This window comes from Macrotis lagotis, chromosome 1 (genome assembly GCF_037893015.1).
Source record: "Macrotis lagotis isolate mMagLag1 chromosome 1, bilby.v1.9.chrom.fasta, whole genome shotgun sequence".
NCBI lineage: Eukaryota > Metazoa > Chordata > Mammalia > Peramelemorphia > Peramelidae > Macrotis > Macrotis lagotis.
The window spans coordinates 507,210,224-507,234,255 of NC_133658.1; the positions used below are offsets into that span (position 1 = coordinate 507,210,224).

The 24,032-nt window shown below is 39.4% G+C and overlaps 1 protein-coding gene across 3 annotated transcripts in view; it reads right to left on the reverse strand.

Moving 5' to 3' along the window:
- Nucleotides 1-24,032, reverse strand: part of LOC141506896 (interleukin-10 receptor subunit beta-like) — a 108,933-nt gene that overhangs the window by 20,532 nt on the left and 64,369 nt on the right. For 2 of the 3 annotated variants that reach the window (XM_074214081.1, XM_074214082.1), the window contains exons 1-2: nt 16,026-16,277; nt 1,550-1,667 (exon numbers count right to left, since the gene is read on the reverse strand). In XM_074214081.1, the coding sequence (XP_074070182.1) occupies nt 1,550-1,667; nt 16,026-16,074 (167 nt within the window). In that variant the 5' untranslated portion in view covers nt 16,075-16,277. Of the gene's footprint in view, nt 1-1,549; nt 1,668-16,025; nt 16,278-24,032 lie in introns of those variants that run through there. The other variant, XM_074214083.1, reaches the window with a different exon arrangement.

The window sequence follows — 24,032 nt, forward strand, 5'->3', positions numbered from 1 at the left end:
GTTGCTTGAGCTAATTTTGGTCTAACAATAAACATCAAGAAAAAAACAGGTACTCCATCATCCAGTACTGCACCATCCTTATGTGGAACCATTGATTATAAAAAATGGAGAAGTTTTGGGTACTATGGACAAGTTCACCTAACTTGGCAGTGTCTTTTCCAGGGAGGTACACATTGACAATGAGATTGACATATGCATTACCAGAACTAGCTCAGTATTTGGAAGGCTCTGAAAGTGGGGGAGAGAAGAGGTATTAGACTGATTACCAATTGGCAGATCTATAGTTGTTGTGCTAACTTCATTGTTATATGCCTGTGAAACCTGGACAATCTACCAGGACCATGCCAGGAAACTGAATTGTTTCCATTTAAATCATCTTAGAAGATCCTGAAGATCACCTGGCTGGAGAAGATACTAGACACTGAAATCCTTTCTCAAGCTAAACTGCCTAGTATTCCAACATTAATACGGAAAGTGCAACCATTGTTAGAATGTCAGAAGTATGCTAGCCAAAAAAGACTATTTTATGGAGAACTTATACAGGGCAAGTGCTCACAATAGGGTCAGAAGAAGTGATACAGAGACACTCTAAAGTTCTCTCTTAAGAAATTTGGAATTGAATGTGCAGCATGGGAGGCACTAGCACAAGACTGTCTAGCATGGTGTGAGGAAGGAAGAATTGAAGCAGCTCAAAGGAAATGTAAAATATGTAATTTTACAGTACCCACCCCAGGGGTTCACAAGGACTCTTTGTGCCTGACCTGTGGTAGATCATTCTGAACTCATGTTGGACTGATCAGTCACAGTTGGTCACACTGCAATTTAGCTCAAATATAGTGATATCATTTTGGACTTTTTCAATAACAAAGACAAGAACCACCACCCCTTCCTCTTTCAGAGAGCCATCCTATTTAACAAATAGTATTTTTTTAGAGAGAAAAAAGTCAGCACAATTGGCTGATACATTGAAAAAGTCCTAAAACATGTGCAATGTGTAACACCTATATATTTCCCATCCTTACAAGCCCTGAGCCAGGAGAACTGAGTTCGAATTCAGCCTCAGATACTTAATAATTACCTAGCTGTGTGATCTTGGGCAAGTCATTTAACCCCACTGCCTTGCCAAAAAAAAAAAAAGCTTGGCAGGTCAACTCCTGCCCTAGGGCAATTCACTAAGACTCTAAATGGCAGGAAAAAGTGTCAACCTATATTGGTAGTAGTTCCTTATACCACTGAAATGAAAGGTCTCGTTCCTACCCCTAAAAAACAACAAAAAATAATAAAAACAGAATCCAAGAAACAAATATCAAAAACACTTCCTAATAACCATAAACAAAAAGGGGAGGAGTAAGACCTTCCCTTTGTTGTTCATCCTTCATTCTCAAAGAGTACTGGGGTCATCACAGAGATGTTTGACTTATGGTGAATTGGATTTAAGTGAGGTAGGAATGTTAAGACAGTAATATGACCTTAATGTTAATTCCAAAACCTAATTGGTGACAGGTGACATCTACAAAAACCCAATAATATATTAGTTTATTAAACCTACCTGAAATACTGGGCTGTGTAGGTCACATTTCCCCTATCAGGCGGTTCCCACTGCAGAATGTTCTTCAAATTAACTGAATTCATTCTTAGATTTTTTGGCTCTGGCAATATTCCTACCACTGTAAAAATGAAAGGGAAGAGAATAGATTGAACTTTCTTCAAAGAGGATGCCAAAAGAAGCAAGTAGCTTAGCTCAGTGTCTGGCCACTGTAACTCCTTACTAAGTGTTTATTGCCTGAAATAATATACATAGATTCTATAGCCTGATTCATTTTTGCTCCATTTTTAAAATGCTGTGTTTAAAAATTGCAAATATGAAAATAAATATATGTACATCTGTGAATCTATACACATATGGATGTATGAGTGTATATGTATATATAAATATATATATATAATATCTTCTAAGTTATGTCCTTATTCATTGCACCAAGTTAATACTTCTTAGAAAGTAAATCTATACTTTTGTAGTAGCAAAGAACAGTGGAAACAAGCAGATGCCCACTGATTAGAGAAGTTGTGGTGCATGAATGTAGTGGATTATTACTGAACAATAAGAAATGGTAAATATGGTAACTACAGAGACCAACATGAAGATATATAAACTAAAGCAAAGTAAAGTAAGCAGAGTAATAAAAACAATATTCATTAAGGACTGCAATGATGTAGATGGAAAGAACAACAAGAAAAATGATCAAAACAATGCTGTGAAATTATAATGCTCAAGTTGAACCCAAAGAAGAGAATGGGAATGTATCTCCTTCCTTTTTGGTAGAGGAGGGATATTATAGGTCTAAAATATTACATATATCAGATATCTGGTTGATATATTGATTGGTTTTGTTATATCAGTTTTCTCCCCTTTTTTAAAAAAATTCTTTCCTTTAAGTGATGACTCTGGGAAAAGGGGGGAGAGATTTATTAGGAAATATGTAAGTGTGGGGGCAGCTAGGTGGTGCAGTGGATAGAACACTGGCCTTGGAGTCAGGAATACCTGGGTTCAAATCAGACCTCAGACACTTAATATTTACCTAGCCGTGTGGCCTTGGGCAAGCCACTTAACCCCATTGCCTTGAAAAGAAAAAAAGAAAATATGTAAGTGATGAAAAAACAATGCTTTAGTAGGAAGCTGGTATTTTTGCTTTTTTTGGGGGGGTCTGCAAGGCAACCACCCCTTATTTTTGCTTTTTGATCTTATCTTGGCTATCATAAAAATCCTAACTTTGTTGGCTCAAATTTTTTATAATTTTCAAATTACCATTCTGTCATACAACTACAATATTTTTCAAAACCAGGAAATGAATGCAGGCATATGGTTTCACTCACTATAAAATGGGAGTAGTAATAGTGCCTACCTCTTAGGGTCATTTTGGGGACCAAATGAGATAAGGTTTGTACAGTGCTTAGCACTAAGAACATGTAGTCAATAAATACTTTTTCTTTTCTTTCCTTCTGATGTGCCATCATGACAAGTGTGGAGGCAAGGAAGCTGTGCCCAATGAAATAAATGCTCTGTCTTTATTGAATAACCTTTCTATGTTAGGTTGTACAAGTTTCTCTCTCTTAAATATTATGTGGTCCACCAGTGTCCCATTCAGTTCCAATCCTGAGTCTGAAACACAAAAACCAATCTTTGGTCCAGAACAAGGCATTTTGGCCTATGTAGGCTAATTGGTTTATTGTCACATCGATTAGAATGGGATTGGATCAAGAGAGAAGACAAATTGTAGAAAAATTAACATTTTAATTAAAAACTGACTTAAAATTGTCCACTATTAATAAATTAAACTTTTAACAGTTAGCCATAACTATTTATGAAATGTCTACTATGTCTGAGATGCTGTGCTAAGGGCTAGGAATAGAGAGAACAGCGTTTAGGTCAGTGATGCTCAGCCTTATGGCAGATTGTAGAGCATTACTGTTGTGACAATGGAGATAATACTAATTAGAGGAAAAACCATCTCCTTGCGAAGTAAAAGAATTGCAGTGCAAGTGGCAAACGGAGACCCAAAGAACTATTTGTGTTTGCTCATAGAGCTCTCTCTCTCTCTTCATCTCAGAAACAATGTGTACAAGTTATTGTGTCTTCATTTGAGGGGCCAGAACCCCCAGGCAGGAAATGGAAATCTCAACTCAAGCAAAGAACACAAGGGAATCAAGAGTCTCCTTTGTTTCATGGACTGTTAGTCAAAAATTCATCACTGAGTGGCCAGTTTATTGGTGTTGATGAGCTTCTCTAGACTTGGCTAGTGTAGTTTTCAGAAACCAGACACAGTATTAGTATTAGCAGTATCTTTCTCAAAAATCTTTCTGGTTATGATAGAAATGATCAGAGCTTGAATTCTGTTGGCACAGATTTCAGCAATCCATGGCACAGAAGAACTGGTATTCAGTTTATGGAAGGCAGCTTGATACAGAGGAATGAATACTGAATTTGGAGTCTGGAGACACTTGGTTCAAATTCAGCCTCTGACACTGGCTTAGCTGTGTGACACTTGGGCAACTCATTTAACTGCTCTGGTCCTTGATTTTCTTGATTATAAAAGGGAAATCATGGGTGAGAGAGTGACTTGTCTTTTAGGGGAAAGACTGCCTGCCTTAGAGATAGTAAGATCTAGATCAAATCTTGTCTCTGATTCATACTGGACATGCAACCACAGGCCTCAGTGGCCCCAGATACCCCTTTTAAAATTGTAAGTTATTACTTGCCTATATGCATTGATAGAAGAAATTACTGCACCAGCAGGTCTCCACACCAATGAAATCATGACTGGATCAAAAAAGTCTCTAAAAAATCTCTTCCCCCCCTCCAGGATTGATGAACATATATAAAAAATGCTTTAAAAAAACCTGAAAATGTTATATAGATGGATTTGTTTATATGTTTATGCAATTGTGAAGAGTTGCATGAGATTGTAATAAAATATATTTTATACTGCTCTCATCAAATTTAAATCATTTAATAAAATTGCTTTTTGTGTAATAAAAGCAATGACACATGAACTATCCAGAAAAGCCATGAAATTTCTCTCTGGAAATCTTTCATAACATGGCAAGTATATACTAGGCACTAAATATATGATTTATGATTAAAGTGACAGAAACTAATCCTAGAAATAGGAAACTGGATACATGAAGTCATTTTGGTGTGAGAAATTTAGGGTGTTGATCTTCACAGGGTGTGGAGGGGAGCCCTTAGGGAATCCATTATAAAGGGGGAATGGCCCAGTCAATCACAAGACTGGAAGAGTTTTCCCTAATCCCATTCTAGGAATACCAAACCCCAAATGGGTTCTCAACTAGTCAAGAGTGACCTAAAGATCTTGACCTAATGCTACTGAGTTTGCTCAATTAGGTAATTGAATATTAACCCACACACCCCCTGTGATGATTGGGGTTCATTAGCATATCATGCCTCAGATGATGTTGGGGGGATCAAATTAGGGGCATGTCATGGAATGGGTGGACCTCTTAGATTGCAACTCAAACTCTGAGAGCCTATGAACATCCAAGAGGGAGGGGAAAGAGTTTCTGGAGACCATAAATTACCTGACTTTGAAGACTAATTTGTGCTTCATGCCTAGGTGAAGTACCCGTACCTTGTAAGGTGTATTTTGCAAGGTTTGTGAATAAAATGTACAATTTTCTCTCACTCTAGCAGGTTTTTCTTTTCATTCATTTATAACAATTTGGGGGATTTTGCCAGGATGTTCAGAAACCCGTGAGGAAGCCCCAGAAGAGACCTGGGGGAGGAGCACTCATAGCTTGATTTCAAGTCAGATCCTCGTTTCTTTTCTGAGGTTCCCTCCGGTGGATCTCTGGATGGACCTGAAACCCTGCCATTGATGGGGAGAGTGATTGAAAATTGTGGAAATGACCCAGAATGGTAGGGAAACTTCGGTTTTTATCTTTCGAGGCTGATTCTAGACAATTCCAGGAAGGGAAATCCTAGATGGGAGGCCAGGGGTCGAAAAGGCACCTCAGGGAGGGGAGGAAGAGACCCCCCCCCCCCCCATCCAATACCCAAGGAGAGGCCTTTGGGTAGGAAATGAGCTAGCTGGGACAGTGAGGATGGATGCTGTCCAGGGTCAAAAGAAGAGTAAGTTCATCAGATACTGCTGTTCTGAATGGCCACAAATCCCCATTCAAGGACAGTCTGTCTGGTGGCCAAGTTTGGGGTCTGATGAACAGTGAACCATAAGGTACCTTTAAATAAAGAGGAGGTGGACTATGCAGCATGCTGGATAACTGGGGATGCTAAATGGCGTCTAAGCAAGTTAGAAAAATATAAAAAAAACATAGGTGGGATCCTCTGGCCTCTCCTAGAGAGGAGGAGGCTAACAGCAGGGCCCAAGAGGAAAGGGAAAGTCTGGAGAGAGGAGAAAAAGAAATGTTTTCTAAATTAAGGAAGTCGATTGGATCCAATGCTATGTGAGTGAGTTTGAATGTTCCCGTGGGAAAGTGTGTATATGTTCCATGTCTTGTCTTGTGCATCTCTTTTAGGCATCTTTGGGTCTGAGCACCCAGCTTAAGTTTTAAAAGAGGGCTAGCTGGGAGTTGGGCCCAGGAGTTTCAGAAGGTGGGGGAGAAGGAAGTAGTGTGGAGTGGCCCCCATGTGTAAGTCAGCCCTTCCCTCACTGAGCCGGTGGTAGCTGTGCTAGGTGTATAGAGTTAAGGGAAGGGAGGGGGATTCTTAAAGAGAAAAAGCTGTACTTTGGGGAGAGTTTAGAAGAGTTTAAGAGAAGGGAAAGATTGAGAAGTTCTAGGAGGAAAGACTTTATCCTTACGAGTTCCTAGGAAAGATTCCATGCTTTCTCCCTGGGTTGGGGGAAGGGGTGGTGGGTTGGACATGTGGTGGTCTTGATTCCATCCACCATCATGTTAAGACTTGAACCCTAGACTGAGTCTCCCTAAGTGCCCCACCCACCCATGGGGGGGGGGGGGAGATAGGAGAGCTCAAGTGCTTAAGCCTTAAAGGGAAAGATCCCTCCATAGGTGGGATGTGTGATTGGAAAGAAAAAAATCGTTTAAGAACCAGGGGTTAAGAGACTCGTTTATTGAAAAGAAATCACATTTTTAATAAATATCTGCTGGCCACATGGTCTGAGTGATAACTCAAATTATTTTTAAAGTTTCTGAACTAGAGTTTTGGAAAGCATGCTGAAGGTTTTAAAAGAGGGATACTAGTGTTGTAACATTCTGACAATTTGTACAGAATGGGAGGAATTAAATAAACTATATTATTAAATTTAGTTTGGGATTAAACTATTTTAACACTATTGTAACTTTTGCAAGGAGTTATGTGGTTTGGGATTTTAAATTCTATTGTAACACCTTTGGGTTAAAGAAAAGTGGTAGTGTTACTAAAAAGAGAAATACCTAAGTTATCAGGGGTGATTACTGATTTCTTTTGGGGAAAAGCTCTAAATGGTTTTAATGTTGAGTTTAATAATGCTAACAATTGTACTTTTATTTTGGATAGAGTGTTTGGAATGTGAGTGCTGGATTCTCTAAAGTTTTTATCAAACTTAACTGTTGGAAAGTTAGTTGAATTGTAATTACATTGGGGTTTTAAATGTATCATGTATGAGATTGGATTCTGAGAATTTGGATAAAAAAACAAAAATGTAAATAACATGGGATATTCATTCTGCTCTTGTTCTAAGGGAAATGAGATGTTTAAATAAGAATCTTAATGTTTAATGTATATTAACAATGTATGTTCAATTTTAAAGAAGTCAAGAATGTGGCCTTCTCTTGACATCATTTTCAAAGAATTACTACAGGAAAATTGCCCTGATATTCTAGAAGCAGAGGGCAAAATAGAAATGGAGAGAATCCACCGATCCCACCAAGAAAGAGATCCCAAAAAAACCAACCCCCAGGAATATTATAGCCAAGTTCCAGAACTCCCAAGTCAAAGAGAAAATATTACAAGCAGCCAGAAGGACACAATTCAAATACCATGGAGCTGCAATCAGGATCTCACAGGACTTAGCAGCAACTACATTAAGGGCTCATAGGGCTTGGAATATAATATACTGGAAGGCAAAAGAGCTTAGAATGCAGTCAAGAATCAACTACCCAGCAAAACTGAAGGTCCTCTTCCAGGGAAAAAGATGGACTTTCAATGAACCAGGGGAATTTCAAATGTTTCTGATGGAATGGCCAGAGCTGAACAGAAGGTTTGATCTTCAAATACAGGACTCAGGTGAAGCATGGAGGTTGGAGGAGAAGGGGAAAATATGAGGGATGAGGGACTTAATGATGATGAACTGCATGTATTCCTGTATAGAAAAATGATACTGATTATACTCATATGAACCTTCTCAGCTAATAGAGCAGGTAGAAGGAGATTTTATAGTTGAAGCACAGGAGAAAGCTGAATTTGAAGATAAAATATGGTGTAAAAATGGAGTCAATAGAAAAAAAGGAAATGTAATGAGAGAAAGAAAAAGGAGAGGGGGAATAGGCCAAAATATTTCATATAATAAGATTTTTGTTTATTACAATGAGCTATTGCAATGATATGGAAGGGGGGAAGGCAAGGGGGAATGAGGGAACCTTTGCTCTCATCAGAGGTGGCTAGGAGAGGAAACAGCATATATACTCAATGGGGTATAGACATCTGGAGTAAGAAGGAGAGAAGGGAGACAGGAGGAAGGGGGGGGGACATGAGTGATGGAGGAGTGGATGGACCATGGGGGGAGAGTGGTCAGATATAACACATTTTCTTTTTTACTTCTTGCAAGGAGCTGGAATTGGAAGGTCTGTCCGGGACCATAGGGCCAGGTAGATGCTGGGCCTAAGGAGTAGTATTGGGGACTCAGGGCTTCTTGGCCCCAGGACCAGGGATCTGTCTGCTGCGCCACTCAGCTACCTTACAGCAGAGTCAGAGTGAAAGGAGAGAGAAAAATAGAGTACATGGTAGTGGAGAAATATGAAAGGAAGGAGTTGCGATCAGCAATGGCAACGGTGGAGAAATATGGAAGTAACTTTGGTGATGGACTTATCATAAAGAATGTGATCCACCTGCGACAGAGTTGTTGGTGTTGGAACAAAGACTCAAGCACATTTTTTTATTATTATTATTTTGGTGGGGTGCAGAGCAAATGGGGCTGGGTGGCCTGCCTGGGACCGCATAGCAGGGTGATCGTTAGGTGTCTGAGGCTGGATTTGGACCCGGGTGCTCCTGGCTCAAGGGCCAATGTTCGGTCCCCCAGCCAGCCACCCCTACTATTATTACTATTTTACTTTATTTTGGGTGTTTTTTTTTTCTTTTTTTGGTTTTTGCAGGGCAGTGGAGTTCGGGTGGCTTGCATGTCACACGGCTGGGTGATTGTTGGGTGTACGGGGCCGGATGTGGGCTCAGGTGCTCATGGCTCTAGGGCTGGTGCTCCATCCATTGCGCCACCTGGCCATACCTACAATTATTACTATTATTTTTTTAATTTTAATTTTTTCTTTCCCCTTTACTTTATTGCTCAAGCGAGTCTATATTTAAGGGGGGAGGGGGTATTTCATTTACTCTTAAACAAGAATATTTTATTAACGTATAAAAACATTATTTGTACAAAATGAGAATAAATATTAAATAAAAAAAAGAATGTGGCCTTCTCTCTTGGTAACTGCAGACAGCTAATGGGGGGCTCTGAACAAATTGAAATTGTGGGCCCTATTTTAAGGTAACTTATTGATGAATAAGATGTTTTTATCAGTTATGTGATTCTTTTGTAACTGCAAGAAGATTATATTTGCAATATTTAGCTATCTATTGTGAATATGTTATTTAAATACTGTATTGTTAAAGCCTGAGATTAATGTGTGATTGTTTTGAAGGGCAATAAGGAAATATGAAAAAGTATGACCCTTTCTGGGATAGATCTGGGGGTTCATGAATAATGTAATAATGGAAGGATTGTTTTAAAAGACCTAGTAATTTGTGTGTTACTCTTATTGCTGTTCTGTTATAATGAAATTAATAATGAATGTTGGGGGGGTGGTTAGGTGACGAAGTGGATAAAGCACTGGCCCTGAAGTCAGGAGTACCTGGGTTCAAATCTGGTCTCAGACACTTAATAATTACCTAGCTGTGTGGCCTTGGGCAAGCCACTTAACCCCGTTTGCCTTGCAAAAAAAAAACCCCTACAAAAAAAATAGATATCTTTAGGGGCGGCTAGGTGGCGTAGTGGATAAAGCACCGGCTCTGGAGTCAGGAGTACCTGGGTTCAAATCTGGTCACAGACACTTAATAATTACCTAGCTGTGTGGCCTTGGGCAAGCCACTTAACCCCATTTGACTTACCAAAAAAAAAAAAACCTAAAAAAAAATTCATGTTGGAAATTTAAGGCTGCCTAAGATGTTTTAATGGTTTTAAAGAATTCTGAAAAGTAATTTGTATGTTAGGGGGTGGCTAGGTGGCTCAGTGGATAGAGCACCAGCCCTAGATTCGGGAGACCTGGGTTCAGATCAGGCCTTGGATACTTGGTGATGGCTTAGCTGTGTGACCTTGGACAAGTCACTTAACCCAATTACCTGGGGAAAAATAATCATTTGGATGTTGAGGATGGCTAGCAGTTAAACAAGTTTATGTATAGAAGTTTATAGCTATGTATGTGAATTGGGAATATTTTGGATCTATATATGTATATTGCAAAGCATTGATTGTTTGTTTTGAAGTAAAAGCACTATATAATATGGGAAAGATAAACATAAGATAATTTGATATTTCTCCGTGCAATCTCCTGATAAAGGAGGCATTTATTTGTGGTAAGATACAACAGGCTTAGAAGGAGGTTTCTCTAGCCAAGGGGAATCTGATATGTCATCTTTATATAGAGATGGACTAGATATGATTTCACACAAAGGGATGTCTCTAGTAAGAGGTAGGAGACAGGACTGAAGGGTCAGTCATAGTTAGAATACCAGGTTTTAGGCAAAAACCCAGGAAGGATAATCGAGCTTTAGGTAGGGTTTCATTAATTGGGACACCATTAAGATTACAATTGGAATTTAGTGAATTGCATTCACTGGAAGTTCTAATTGGGTAAAACAACTATTTTAGATCACAGGACTTTTAATTTTTCTCTTATGTCAGATACCAGGATGGTCAACAAAAGGAAATGCTACTAGGCAAATGTCATGTTCTTGGAACCAAGGAAGCCAATGGGTCAAGGATGTCAGGTGACAGGGTTGGGCAGCTGAAGGGGTGGCTTTTCAGTATGGCTGCGGTTGGACCCCTTTGACTTGATATCCCCCAAATGACATTTGGATAATACCTCACCTGGAAGAATAAATCTGGCCTAAGACATTTTGCTTACCTACATGACTTCTGCCTGGCCACTGACATTCAATACTCATATCTATAAAGGAACTTTCCTTTAATGTCCTGGAAAGTTTTAGGTAAATTAGATCTAATAGCCAGAGATGGGTTAGGTATCTGGCTCTGGCAGCTGCTATCAGCTACATGCTAAGATAGGAATTAAGTTTCCATAGTTTTTGTATTAGAAGGGATATTTAGGTAAGAAGAATGGGAAATTCTTAGGATAATTACAGTTTCAAGTTCTAGTTTAAGGAAACAAATGTGTTAGATAAGTATACTAGGAAAAGGAAAATATGGGAATATTTGGAAAACAAAAAAAATTCATTTTGTTTAAGGATGTTTGAATCATTGTTGTAATGAGAGCAAAGGTTAAAATTGTTTTAGTACCCAGATACTGGGTACTCTTACAACAAAGGCGAATGTTGAATGTATGTGTATGGTGCAAACTTCCAGTGAGAATGATCATATTGACTCAAGATTGTGAGTTTGCTCATGTAGTAAAATACTAAGGGAAGTTTGCATTAAAAGTAAACTATGTGTGTCAATATGGCAATAAGGCAAAATGTAAATTGTAATAAGCTTCAGAATCTCATTGTTTAGTGATGGAAGCATGTGTTTTGATCTGAATAAGATGTTAAGCAGTTTCTCTACCAGAACACAAGGTCTCAACTAATCATCTAAGCTGGAGAGGACTTTTTGGAACAGATTCAGAAGCTGCTGAAGGACATTGGATGCCTCCAAGAGAGAAGGGAAGGGAAGGGAAGGGAAGGGAAGGGAAGGGAAGGGAAGGGAAGGGAAGGGAAGGGAAGAAGGGAAGGGAAGGGAAGGGAAGGGAAGGGAAGGGAAGGGAAGGGGAGGGAAGGGAAGGGAGGAGAGGAGAGACACTGGATCAGTTATCTCCACCATCTCTCACCTATGTGTACATTGTTTATCTGTAACTTCCCCTTGACTCTGTAAGTGTGACACCCCTACTTATGCCCTTCTCCTTATGGAAAGGAGGGGAGGCAGGGTGAAAATGTTCTCCATTGAGAAAGAAAGAGGGAGATTATTGGGTGGCATTATTATAGCTATGTGAGTCTGTATAGGTAATGAGTCCTATCTCTGATTTAGACAACAGGGTGTTAGTAAAGGTGGAAGGAGAGTCTAGCTGGCAGAGTCAATGCCCAGTCTTTTGGTGTGACTGTTGGAATTGCCATAGTTCACATCAGTTTGAGAATTGGCCTTGGGTACCCCTGGATCTAGCCTAGATTCTCAGTCCCTGGTCAGAGGTGCACGTTGGCACAGAATTCTGATCCAGAGGAGAGAGATACCAGTGGCATGTGACTGAGTCAGTTCAGGGTGACTATTGTTTATAACTGACTGGCCAGGAGATTTGCCTGTGGAGTAGCAAATGTCTGGACATGTCCAGAAGTGGGGTGCATATATTCAGGACTCAACAACAACAACAACAACAAGATAGGTGGCCTCAGACTCATGTGAGATTAATGATGGTACCTGGATCCCTTGTGAAGATACACAAACTGGGGCATATGTTAAGGGAAACTGATTATTAGTTAGTATGGACTTGCAAGGAAAGTGCTGAATGGCCATTTGTAAGAAAGATAATTTAAGGAACATCACTAGGTATATTAGCTATTCTTAGAGTTGATCCAATGGCATAAAATCAGGAATTTAGTTTGGATTTTGGAGCCAAGAAGACCTTTTTTTTTTTTTTTTTTAGCAAGGCAAACAGGGTTAAGTGGCTTGCCCAAGGCCACACGGCTAGGTAATTATTAAGTGTCTGAGACCTGATTTGAACCCAGGTACTCCTGAGTCCAGGGCCGGTGCTTTATCCACTACGCCACCTAGCCGCCCCAAGAAGACCTTTCTAAAGACATTGGTATAAAAACTTTCAGTGGAAGGAGGTATAGCAACTTTGGAAATGTACCTATTATCATGATGTGGCCTATTTAAGAGGGCCCTTGGAAGTAAAGAGGAGGAACAGTATTATCCATTTGTTGGAAACTATTCCTGGAAGACCAACTAGCACTAGAGGGATATTACTGGATTTGTAGGACTACTGCCTAGATCCAGTTGTCCAAAGAGTTGGTGAGGGAGTTATCTAGACTTAAGGGCCTACTACCTGGGTACAGGATGGGAATTGGGGCTATGGAGCCCCAATTTATATACTGAATAGGCTAATAAGACTCCAAGCTATAGTTGAAATAATTACCAATCAAACAGCTAGGGTCTTGGACCTGCTGGCTACCCAAGCCATGCAAACAAGAGCGGTGAGTATTCAACATAGCTTGGTACTAGACTACCTTTTGGCCAAGGAAGGAGTAATCTGTGGTAAACTGAACTTGTCAAGCTGCTGCCTAAAGATAGATGACAATGGGCAGGTAGTAAAGAAGATAACTAGGGATATTAGAAAGTTGGCACATGTTCCAGTCCAAACCTGGACAAACCCATTTACTATCTCTAGGATGAATTGGTTTACTGGTTCATGGTGGAAACAGTTACTAGGTATCTTACTATTGGCCCTAAGTGGGAGAATCCTATTAGCCGTGTGCATCTACCATGTATGATCCAGTTAATAACTCAAATAGTACAAGATTTTATCAGCAAATTAGGACTGGTGTATGGCTCTAATAAGGAGGAGGTAAAGATATTGATAAGGGAAAGTCATTAGTCCTATCGAGGATGAGGATTGTGAATTAATTTGAGGAAGACACTGCTGGTGAAGTGTGAAGACCAAGTTGTTATTAAAAAGAAAAGGGGGGAGTTGTGAGAAATGTAGGGTGTTGGTCTTCACAGGGTATGGAGGGGAGCCCTTAGGGAATCCATTACAAAGGGGGAATGGCCCAGCCAATCACAAAACTGGAAGTTTTCCTAATCCCATTCCAGGGATACCAAACCCCAAACGATTTCTCAACTAGTCAAGAGTGACCAAGTGATCTTGACCTAATGCTACTGAGTTTGTGCAATTAGGTAATTGAATATTAACCCACCACACCCGCTGTGATGATTGGGGTTCATTAGCATATCATGCCTCAGATGATGTTGGGGGGGGATCAAATTAGGGGCATGTCATGGAATGGGTGGACCTCTTATATTGCAACTCAAACTCTGAGAGCCTATGAACATCCAAGAGGAAGGGGAAAGAGTTTCTGGAAACCATAAATTACCTGACTTTGAAGACTAATTCGTGCTTCACCCCTAGGTGAAGTACCTGTACCTTGTAAGGTGTATCTTGCAAGGTTCGTGAATAAAATGTACAATTTTCTCTCATTCTAGCAGGTTTTTCTTTTTGTTCATTTATAACATTTGTCAACCCTAAATAGTATCTATTTATGAGAGATCTTCTGATTAGAGCGTCAGAAAATCCCTTAGAGATCATCTAATCAAACCCCTTCATTTTGCAGTTGAGGAAACTAATGCTGGATAGCTGATGTCACATTCCTATGGTAACTGGTATTGAGTGGACAATTAGTTTGCTAAATGTACTTTTTCTTCACATAAGCCTTGAAATTCTCCCATAACAACTAGTACAGGGCATAATCAATAAAAATATATTAAATGGGGGTTGGATTAAGATAAAATATGCATATATAAATATATTTATATATCACAAAAGATACAAATATATTTATGTTATTATATAATATTTATACCATATATGTATGATACAAAGATATATAAATAAAAAGGAATAATCATATGTACTTGTTTATATATTTACACATAAATATATTTAATATATGATATACCATATAATACAGTATAATATATTTATATATCAAATATATGTAATATATGATCTTTAATATCACACATATGTAAAGCAAATGTAGATATGGTTTACCAGTTGGAGTGTGCTTGTATTAAATAACATGAAATGGCCCCAGGTAAACTATCAACTATGGGCTACTTTTTAAAAGATAATTTTAAATTTAAAATCCTGTCTTCTTATATCTTTCAAGACCACTCTAATTAAATTTTCTTACAAGCTTATAAATAAGCCAAATAATCTTCAGTCTTTATCAATTTTATGATTGAAACAGACATAATTTCTAATATTAGCTACTTAATTTCTAATATTAGCTACTTGTTGACTTAACAAACAAAGAAAAAAATACCAAGAAAAAACTGAGCTAATTCAGGACAGAAGTAGTTCCTAGAATTTAGAAATTGTGCATATGTACAGGAATTTGGCTAAATTTGATTATATTGTTAGCCCAAGGAATGATTGGAAGCTTACTTTTTGACAAGTATCCAACTTCTGTCAGTTTTCCCTCACTTTTCAAAGTAGTCCTTAAGCTTGTTAAACCAATTTTACGTACTGACTTCTATTTAATACCTCTCCTTTTTGGTTTTCCTAACTAGATTTAAATTCCAAATGAATCTCCATACCATTTAGTAGAGTTGATGATTTTGAAGTATTAGTTAAAAGTTGTCAATTCAACTATTTAAATTGGGGCTTGGCGTTAGTATTGTGAAATATTACTCCTGGGAACCAAATTATAGGAAATTTAGGAAATATTTCATTTATATTAGCGGTTTCAAATTGAAGTCCAATAAACCAGGCTTAGATTCTAGACTTACATTCGTGGCATTGTAAGGTATTACTGGGTAGAAAGAGAGTAGAAAAGTAAGGGGCAAAAAATAAAGGTGGCCCAGGGAAATCCTGGCAGGGCCGGAAACTCAGCCGGTTCTGCCACTTTTGAAGCTCAACAATTAGGGAAGAGATAAAGGCGTTGGTATAGTCAGTCTCCCAGAATTGTCGGGAAGTGGCACAATCCCTGGATTGGGTGATAATAAATAGCAGATGTGGGGGTGGGGGGAGATAGAGAGAGAGACAGAGACAGAAAGAGAAAGAGAGAGTGTGAGTGGGTGTGCGTGTGAGTGCGTGCCTGCGTCCCCGCGGACGGGGTGAGGGTGGAGGGTATGTATGTATGTATGTGGGCGACCCCACGCGCGGCCAAGAGGGTCCGGGAAATTTTTTTAGTGCGAAGAAGACAGAAGTAGAAAAGTGTCAAAAAATGGGTGAAAGGGGCGTGGGGTCAGGTTTGCTCTAAATGTGAGGGAAGTTTGGGAAGGGGAGAAAGGAGAAAAGATTCCACTTCAGATCCCAGTCCCTGGAAGTCTGCCTTCCAGCACTCCTCCCGAACTCACCCGCGATTAAGAGGCAGCTGAACAGAGAGGGCTGGAAAGTCCTTTCCATGTCCGGGGGGCTGCGACCATGCCAGTCTAGCCTCTCTCTGCTCCCCGTCGTCTAGGGAACTTTCCTTGGGGACGCTTCCTGCGCCGAAGAAAGAAGAAGAAGCAGAAGCCCGCAGGGGAAGGGGAAGGGGAAGGGGAAGGGGATGCGGGCGGCTCCTGGATTCACCTGGTTCCGTGAGCTCCCCTTCCAGAGTCAGCCCAGGCCCCGCCTCCTCCTTTTCCCCACCCCCTGCCCTCGAGAGAGAACGTCACCCCTCCCGTCCTAGCACCCTGGGGTAAGTTACAGGAAAGCGGGCCACACGCTTGGGCCGGGAAAGGCCCTGGGGTCCGCTTCCCACGCAACGAGTGCGACTTGCCCAACTCCGACTACAAGAAAGGGGAAGTCTGAGATTTCTCGTCACCATATGGGGCCTGCGGCTCATCCAAGTTCTCCCCCTTCACTCCTCCTAATTGTGCTCACAGGATGGAAGTCACCAAGCTCTGAGAAAATTTCCACTGCGTTCCAACGTCCAGGGCATTGTCCTCGGTGCTGGAGATAGGGGAAAAACCCACCTACCAGATTGTTACCAGTCATGGGGTGGGGAGAGCGGTGGGAAAATGAGGAACTCCTAAACTTTGCAAGTGGATGGAATGTTGACATAAAACAAATAAGTGTCAACCCCTGGAAGGCTGATCATGGTGGTTGTCCATTCTCGAAGAAGACCTTGATATCAGGGAGGTGACGCCGTGAGAAGCACATATATTGTCTGTGGTGTGTGTGTGTGTGTGTGTGTGTGTGTGTGTGTGTGTACGCTATGTTAAATCACCAGTCTCAGTTTCTCTTCCAGACTCATTCTGGGTCCAGTGGCCAGGTATGGATCAGGACAACTGGAGATGGCCCTGGATTCGAGGTAATCAGGGTTAAGCCCAACGTCATGTTTTTGTGACTAGATTTGAACTCGGGTCCTCTTATCTCCAGGACTGGTGCTCTAACCTTTGCCACATCTAAGTTCCCACTTTGCCTCAGAAAATATGTAACAGAAACAGCAGTTCACTTCAGTCTTAGCCATCCCTTTTAGGTTCATACACATAAAAAACCTTTAAGGCTCATACCTGAGCTTTAAGGCTAATACACATAAAACAAATTGGTTTAGGAGCATCTTAGGTATGTCTGGACTCTCTTTTACAATAATACTCGTGGATGTAAATTTCTATCCAGTTCAGCTCTTCTGAAAAGGGAATTCCACCCTCTCTAATCCTAAAACCCATTTGTATGAAACTTTCCCTTTAGTGATAGAGATGAATGCCCTCTGGCCTGAGGGGTGGGATACTAAATTAAGAAGTTTCTAGCCTTCACCACTCATCTGTATATTCTGGCCCAGGTTGCTGAAGAAAAAGACTCTGGGAAGATAGGAAAAGTTGGGAAAGTCCCTATTATTCTCAGTTTGCTACTCTAGAAACTGGTGGCAGCTTGCTTCCCCAGAGAGGGTTCCATGGTACCCTTAATTTTTTCCTCTCTCTCTTACACACACCCCTTCACATCTAAACACCCCCCCCCCAATTTTCATCTGTATTACTGTTGAATTTATCTTCAGGACCAAACTGGTGTCTAACATGAGGATGGCCAGAGTCAAACAGAGCAGACTAGAGCTGGAAGAGTCAGGAATCAAATAAGTTTAATTTCAAAGTGAGGGAAACATCTTGCAAGGACGTCCATTTGGTTATGAAAGAGATGGGTTTTTTAAGCATGAAAAATCATAAATGGCCCACAACACAGGCATTCTTGTGTTTTGACTAAACAGTCACTAAGTCACTTGGGGTCATGAGCCATGAAGTTTGTTCTATGTGCAGCTACAGTCAGTTACAGTTGGGCACCTGATTTGGTTCATTTTGTGATTAAAAATGCAGAGGATTGTTAAACATGACAAGAGGATGAATGACTGGCTACAGACTCACCTTCCAAGTAGGAAGTAGGGAAGCTCCAACAAATCTAAATGGTTAGTATAATTGTTATACACATCATCCCAATTGACATAGATATTACAGATGTGATTAAAAATTATTTAAGGTAATGGGGTTAAGTGACTTGCCCAAGGTGACATAGCTGGGCAATTATTAAGTGTCTGAGGTCAAATTTGAACTCAGGTCCTCCTGACTCCAGGACTGGTGCTCTATTCACTGTGTCATCTATCTGCCCCTGTAGATGTGATTCCACTTCCACAGATTTATTCTGTCCAATAAAAAACCAAAGAAGAATGGGAAGGGAAGAGCTGTCACTCCTTGATTACTGCCTTACAGCATAGTCTACCCTCTAGGGATGCTCATGGTATGATGCGGGTAGTGGGTAGTTGTGTTGGGGACAGGGAAGTAAGTGGAATTTCCCCAGTAGAACTTATATAGCTGATACTTTTGCTCCAAAGGGCTTTTGCTGGTGCTGAAGAGGGAAGGGAGAAGGAGCCTTGTATAGCGATGGGAACAAGGGACCAGAGCCTTGGGGGATAATGGATGAAGGGTAGGTGTGGTGATTTTAGATATGTCCTACCTTTGACTATTCCAGGGAGAGGAGGGATTTAATTAATTTTCCTACCCATAGATTGGTCTATTATATACCTATTAAAGACATGCTACAGAGTCTTTGAAGTTGTCCAGTGTCTCCTCAGGGCACTCCCCACTGTGAAGTCAACTGGAGTAAATAGCATATAAAACATTCATTTCTCCTTCCCATTGGTTCATTTGACAATTATACCAAAAAGTCCATATTTTTTTGAATTATAAAGATTTTATTTATTTTGAGTTTAACAATTTTCCCCCCTAATCTTACTTCCTTCCCCCCACCCCCCACAGAAGGCAGTTTGCCAGTCTTTCCATAGTATACATTGATCCAAACTGAATGTGATGAGAAAGAAATCACATCCTTAAGGAAGAAACATAAAGTAAAAGAGATAGCAAGATCAGACAATAAGATATCAGTTTTTTCCCCCCTAAATTAAAGGTAATAGTCCTTGGTCTTTGTTCAAACTCCACAGTTCTTTCTCTGAATACATATGGTATTCTCCATTGCAGACATCCCCAAATTGTCCCTGATTGTTGCACTGATGGAATGAGTAAGTCCATCAAGGTTGGTCATCACTCCCATGTTGCTGTTAGGGTGTACAATGTTTGTCTGGTTCTGCTCATCTTGTTCAGCATCAGTTTATGCAAATCCCTCCAGGCTTCCCTGAATTCCCATCCCTCCTGGTTTCTAATAGAACAATAGTGTTCCATGACATTCATATACCACAGTTTCCCCAATCGAAGGACATTTACTTCATTTCCAATTCTTTGCCACCACAAACAGGACTGCTGTGAATATTTTTGTGCAAGTGATGTTTTTACCCTTTTTCATCATGTCTTCAGGGTACAGACCCAGTAGTGGTATTGCTGGATCAAAGGGTAGTTACTATATTTTTTTAGCAAAATATAATTTCCCTGATTATTTCTTCTAATTAGATCTATTATTGCTTTTTGTTTGTTCCCTTTGCCTTTCCACTTTAGCTCAAGCCTAAGAGACTCTGCTTGAGCTCTTTAACTGTGTTCTGCTTCTAGTGTGTCTCTTGATATAACATATTGTTAGATTCCATTATCTAATTCATTTTGTTATCCAATTTCATTTTCTGGGTGAGTTCATCCCAGTCACATTCACACTTTTGATTACTATCTATATATTCCTCTAGCCAATTTTATTCTTTTGAACTTTCTTTTTATTCTATCCCTCCTTAGAAGTCTGTTTTGCTTCTGATCACTGCTTCCATATCTCTTATCCCCTCCCTTCTTATTTCCTTATTTGGTAAATTAGATTTCTGTACTTAACTCTGTGTCTATATATATGCGTGTGTGTGTGTGTGTGTGTGTGTGTGTGTGTGTGTGTGTGTGTGTGTGTATGCTCTTTCCTCTTTGAACCAATTCTGATGAGTGAGATTCAAATGTTGCCCTCTACCCCCTCCCCCTTTACTATAAAGGCTCTTCCTTGAAAATCTTTTTTATGTGAGAAAATTTCCTCTCTGTTTACCTCCTCCTTTCCCCTTTCTCTACTGAAATTTTATTTAATTTTTTCAATTACATGCAAAAATAGTTTTCAACAATAGTTTATTTACAAGTTTATGAGTTCCACATTTTTCTACCACCATACCTTCCCTCCTGCTCTCCATGGCAGTGAACAAACTGGTAAAAGTTGTACATGTATGATCATATTTAACATAATTCCAAATTAGTGATGTTGTGAAAGAGGAATTAGAATTAAAGAGGGGAAAAACCATGAGAAAGAAAGGGAAAAATATAATAGAAGTTTTCAAAAAGTGAACATGGTATGTTTTGTTCTACATTTACAATCCATAGTTTGTTTTCTGGATGAGGATGTAATTTTTCTTAACAGGTCTCTCAGGATTGTCCTTGAATTATTGAGAGGAGCTGCTTCCATTATAGTTATAGTTAATGTGTACAATGTTCTCTTGGTTCTGCTCATTTCGCCTAACATCAGCTCATGCAAGTCTTTCCAAGCTTCTCCAAGTCTGGCTACTCATGATTTCTGACAGAACAATAAGATAAACCATAACATGTATAGCCATTCTCCAACTGATGGGCATCTCCTCAATTTCCAACAAGAGCTGCTATAAATATTTTGAACATGTGAGACTTTTCCTGCTTTTAATATAGACCTAGTAATGGTATATGTGTCACTTTCTCACATCTTTCTTTTTTTCTTCTTTGAGATCATCCTAGCATGATTAACTCACACTTACACCCTTGTCTATGTAGACTCCTTCTATTTGTTCTAATAATGATAAAGTTCTTAGGAGTTGCATGTATCATCTTTCCATATGGAAATGATTTCTCTTTCATGTTCCTTTTTATGCTTCTCTCTAGTCTTGTGCTTGAATGTTAAAATTTTTATTTAGCTCTGTTTTTTTCCTCAGGAATACTTGAAAGTACTATTTCATTGAATGTTTATTTTTCTCCCCTGAAGATTATATTTAGTTTGGCTGGGTAGACGATTCTTAATTGTAATCCTAGCACCTTTGCTTAATTCCTTTAAAGAAACTGTTAATCTTGTGTGATTCTAACTCTGGCTCCGTGATATCTGAATTGTTTGTTTCTAGTTGTGTGCAATATATTCTACTTGGCCTGGGAGCTTTTAATTTTTCTATAATATTCCTGAGAATTTTCATTTTGGGATAACTTTCAGGAGGTGATCTGTAGATTCTTTCAATGTCAGTTTTACCCGCTGGATCTAAGATAGTGGGATAATTTTTCTTTTCATTTCTTTTTTTTTGGTTGGATTTTTTTATAAGGCAATGGGATTAAATAATTTGCTCAAGGTCACACAGTAAAGTATGTATTAAGTGTCTCAGGTCAGATTTGAACCCAGGTCCTCCTGACTCCAGGTTCCTCTATCATCGTTAACTCTTTTAACTCTTCCAGGAATTCTTGTTGTACTTGTGTTCAGTTATCATTTTTCTTTGAGGCTTTGGTTGTAGTTGACTTCATATTGTTTCCTTCTGATTTTGTCTTGGTCTGCCCTGCCACTATAATAGTCTTTTTTAAAAAAAATAATCTAGTTCTTTTTCTTATTTGTTCATTTTTCTAGGCTATTTCTTGACTTTGAACTTTATGTTAAAGCTGGGCTCTGCTCATCTGGGGATGGGGGAACCATCATTTCAAGTTTCATGCTTTTTCATGCTCCAGTTTTCAGGACTAGTTTTGGAGATCTGTAAGTTTTCAGTACTTTCAGGGTGGTGTGAATTGGGAAGGTATGGGATTACTTCTCTCCTAGTCTGTGCTCTGGTCTTTACCCTGGCCCACCACAGTCAAAAGTACTAGTGCTCCTCTTGGAACTGTGACCAGGTCCCTTTCCTTCCTGAAGTAACAAGCACTAGTGCTACTCTTTTTTTTCTCAAACCATGGCCCCAGCTCCCTCCTGACTGATCACAAACACTCCTCTCCACATTTGAACTGAAGCCTGGAACTGCATATGAACAAAAGGTGCCAATCAGTATCAGTTACACCCAGTGCCAGGAAATGGTCCCCTGTAATCTCTTTTATAATCAACTGTCTGACTCCCTTACAGTTTCTGGGTTGAGAGTTCCCAAACCTACTGCTATTATTGCAGTCGAGTCCAATCATGGGCACTATTCAGGTGCTCCCACTATGCTCCAGGCTGGCTCCCACACAGGTGTCACATATATCTCCTACTGACATACTAAGTTGTCTGAACCTGGAAAAAATTATCGTACCCTGATCTTTTGTTGATAACTGCTACTCCAAAATTTATTTTGAGAAATTGTTTTTAAAGTTTTTTGGAATACTGAAAATGATTTTTAAAAGGAAGTTTTCTTGCAGAAGGTGGAATTTTAATTGAGACTTGAAGGAAGTCAGGGAAGCTAGGAGGTGGAGTGAAAAGGGAGAGTGTTCTAGAATAGGGGATAGTCACCGAAAATGCCCAGAGTTGGGAAATGGTGTGTTTGTGCCAAAAATAGCAAGAGGTCTAGTATCACCGGATCACAGAATGGCAAAAGAGGAAATGGGAAGGTTTTAGAGACAAATGGGAATTTTTGATAGTTGGGATCCATAGCATTCATTGAATAAGTGGGGAGGGGGGTGATATGGTTAGACTTGTACTTTACCAAAGATCAATTTATTATCTGAGTGGAGGATTGGTTTGGAGTGGGGAAAGACTTGAGGGAGGGTAACCAACTAGAAGGCTACTGTGCTATTTCAGGTGTCCTGTAGGATACCCACAGTTAGAAGGTATGATCTGGAATGAAGATCTAGCAAAAAAAAAAAAGACTGAAGAGATAGGTTGAAGATCTAGGAGAGAGAAATGTCATGAAAACATAGAAAGAAGAGAGTATAAAGGAGAAGGTGATCAATAGTGTCAAAGGCTGCAGAGAAGTTAAGATTTTTGAACTTATTCTTGAAAGGGAGAAGAATCATAAGTATATAGTTGGATAGATAAAGAGAGGGTTTTTTGAAGATGGGGGAGACATGGGCATATTTTTAAGCAGTAGGAAAACAGCTAGTAGAGGTGGAAAGATTAGTGAGAGTCTGGTTTATAGAGAAGGGCAATCTGCTGGAGAAGACAGGATCAAATAGGATTACTCTTACATTTAATTGTGCATTTTATCTTAAATTCAATATGAAGCAATTTTTTGAGTAGGAAGAATGCTATAGAGTTTTAACATTAATTTTTACAGCTGTAATGGATTGAAGAACAGAGAATAGAAGTGGGGAGAACAATTGGGAGGCAATTCCAGTAGTTTAGGTCAGAGGAAATAATGGCTTGTACTATTATAAGCTAAGTGTTGAGAAAGTGACTTATGGAAGAGTTAGAAAAGATGAAATTGAAAAGAATTGACAAAATTTTGAAAATGGCAGAAGAAAGCATCAAGGATGATATAAATTTGGAAACCTGGTTGACTGGAGGGGTTGTAGGAAATAGGGAATTTGAAAGAGGGCTGTATTTAGGTGGGGGAATATTTAAGTTCATTGGAATAATACAATCTAACTTGTGGGTTAATTAACTCATATGTTGATACAATTCTAAAGAACACCATGAAATTGCATTAAAATATACTTTACATTTTAAACCAAATTTCTATCATTTTATAAAATTTTAAAAAGAGATTAAAAATAATGATACATGAATAATCAAGAAAGATTATGAATGAATATCTCTGGAAATCTTTCATATTATCATAGACACATTCTGGAAATGGAGATGGACTAGGAAACTGACAGGGAAATGTATTTTTCTACTATGTCATTCAAATATTAAATATTTGTTATTTACTAAGTTACTCTGATAATTAAAAAAATCAGTACAGAATCCTTGAAGTGGGTTGAATCCAAGAGTATGCTAGTAGGGGCAGCTAGGTAGCCTAGTGGATAAAGCACTGGCCCTGGAGTCAGGAGTAGCTGGGTTCAAATTTGGTCTCAGACACTTAA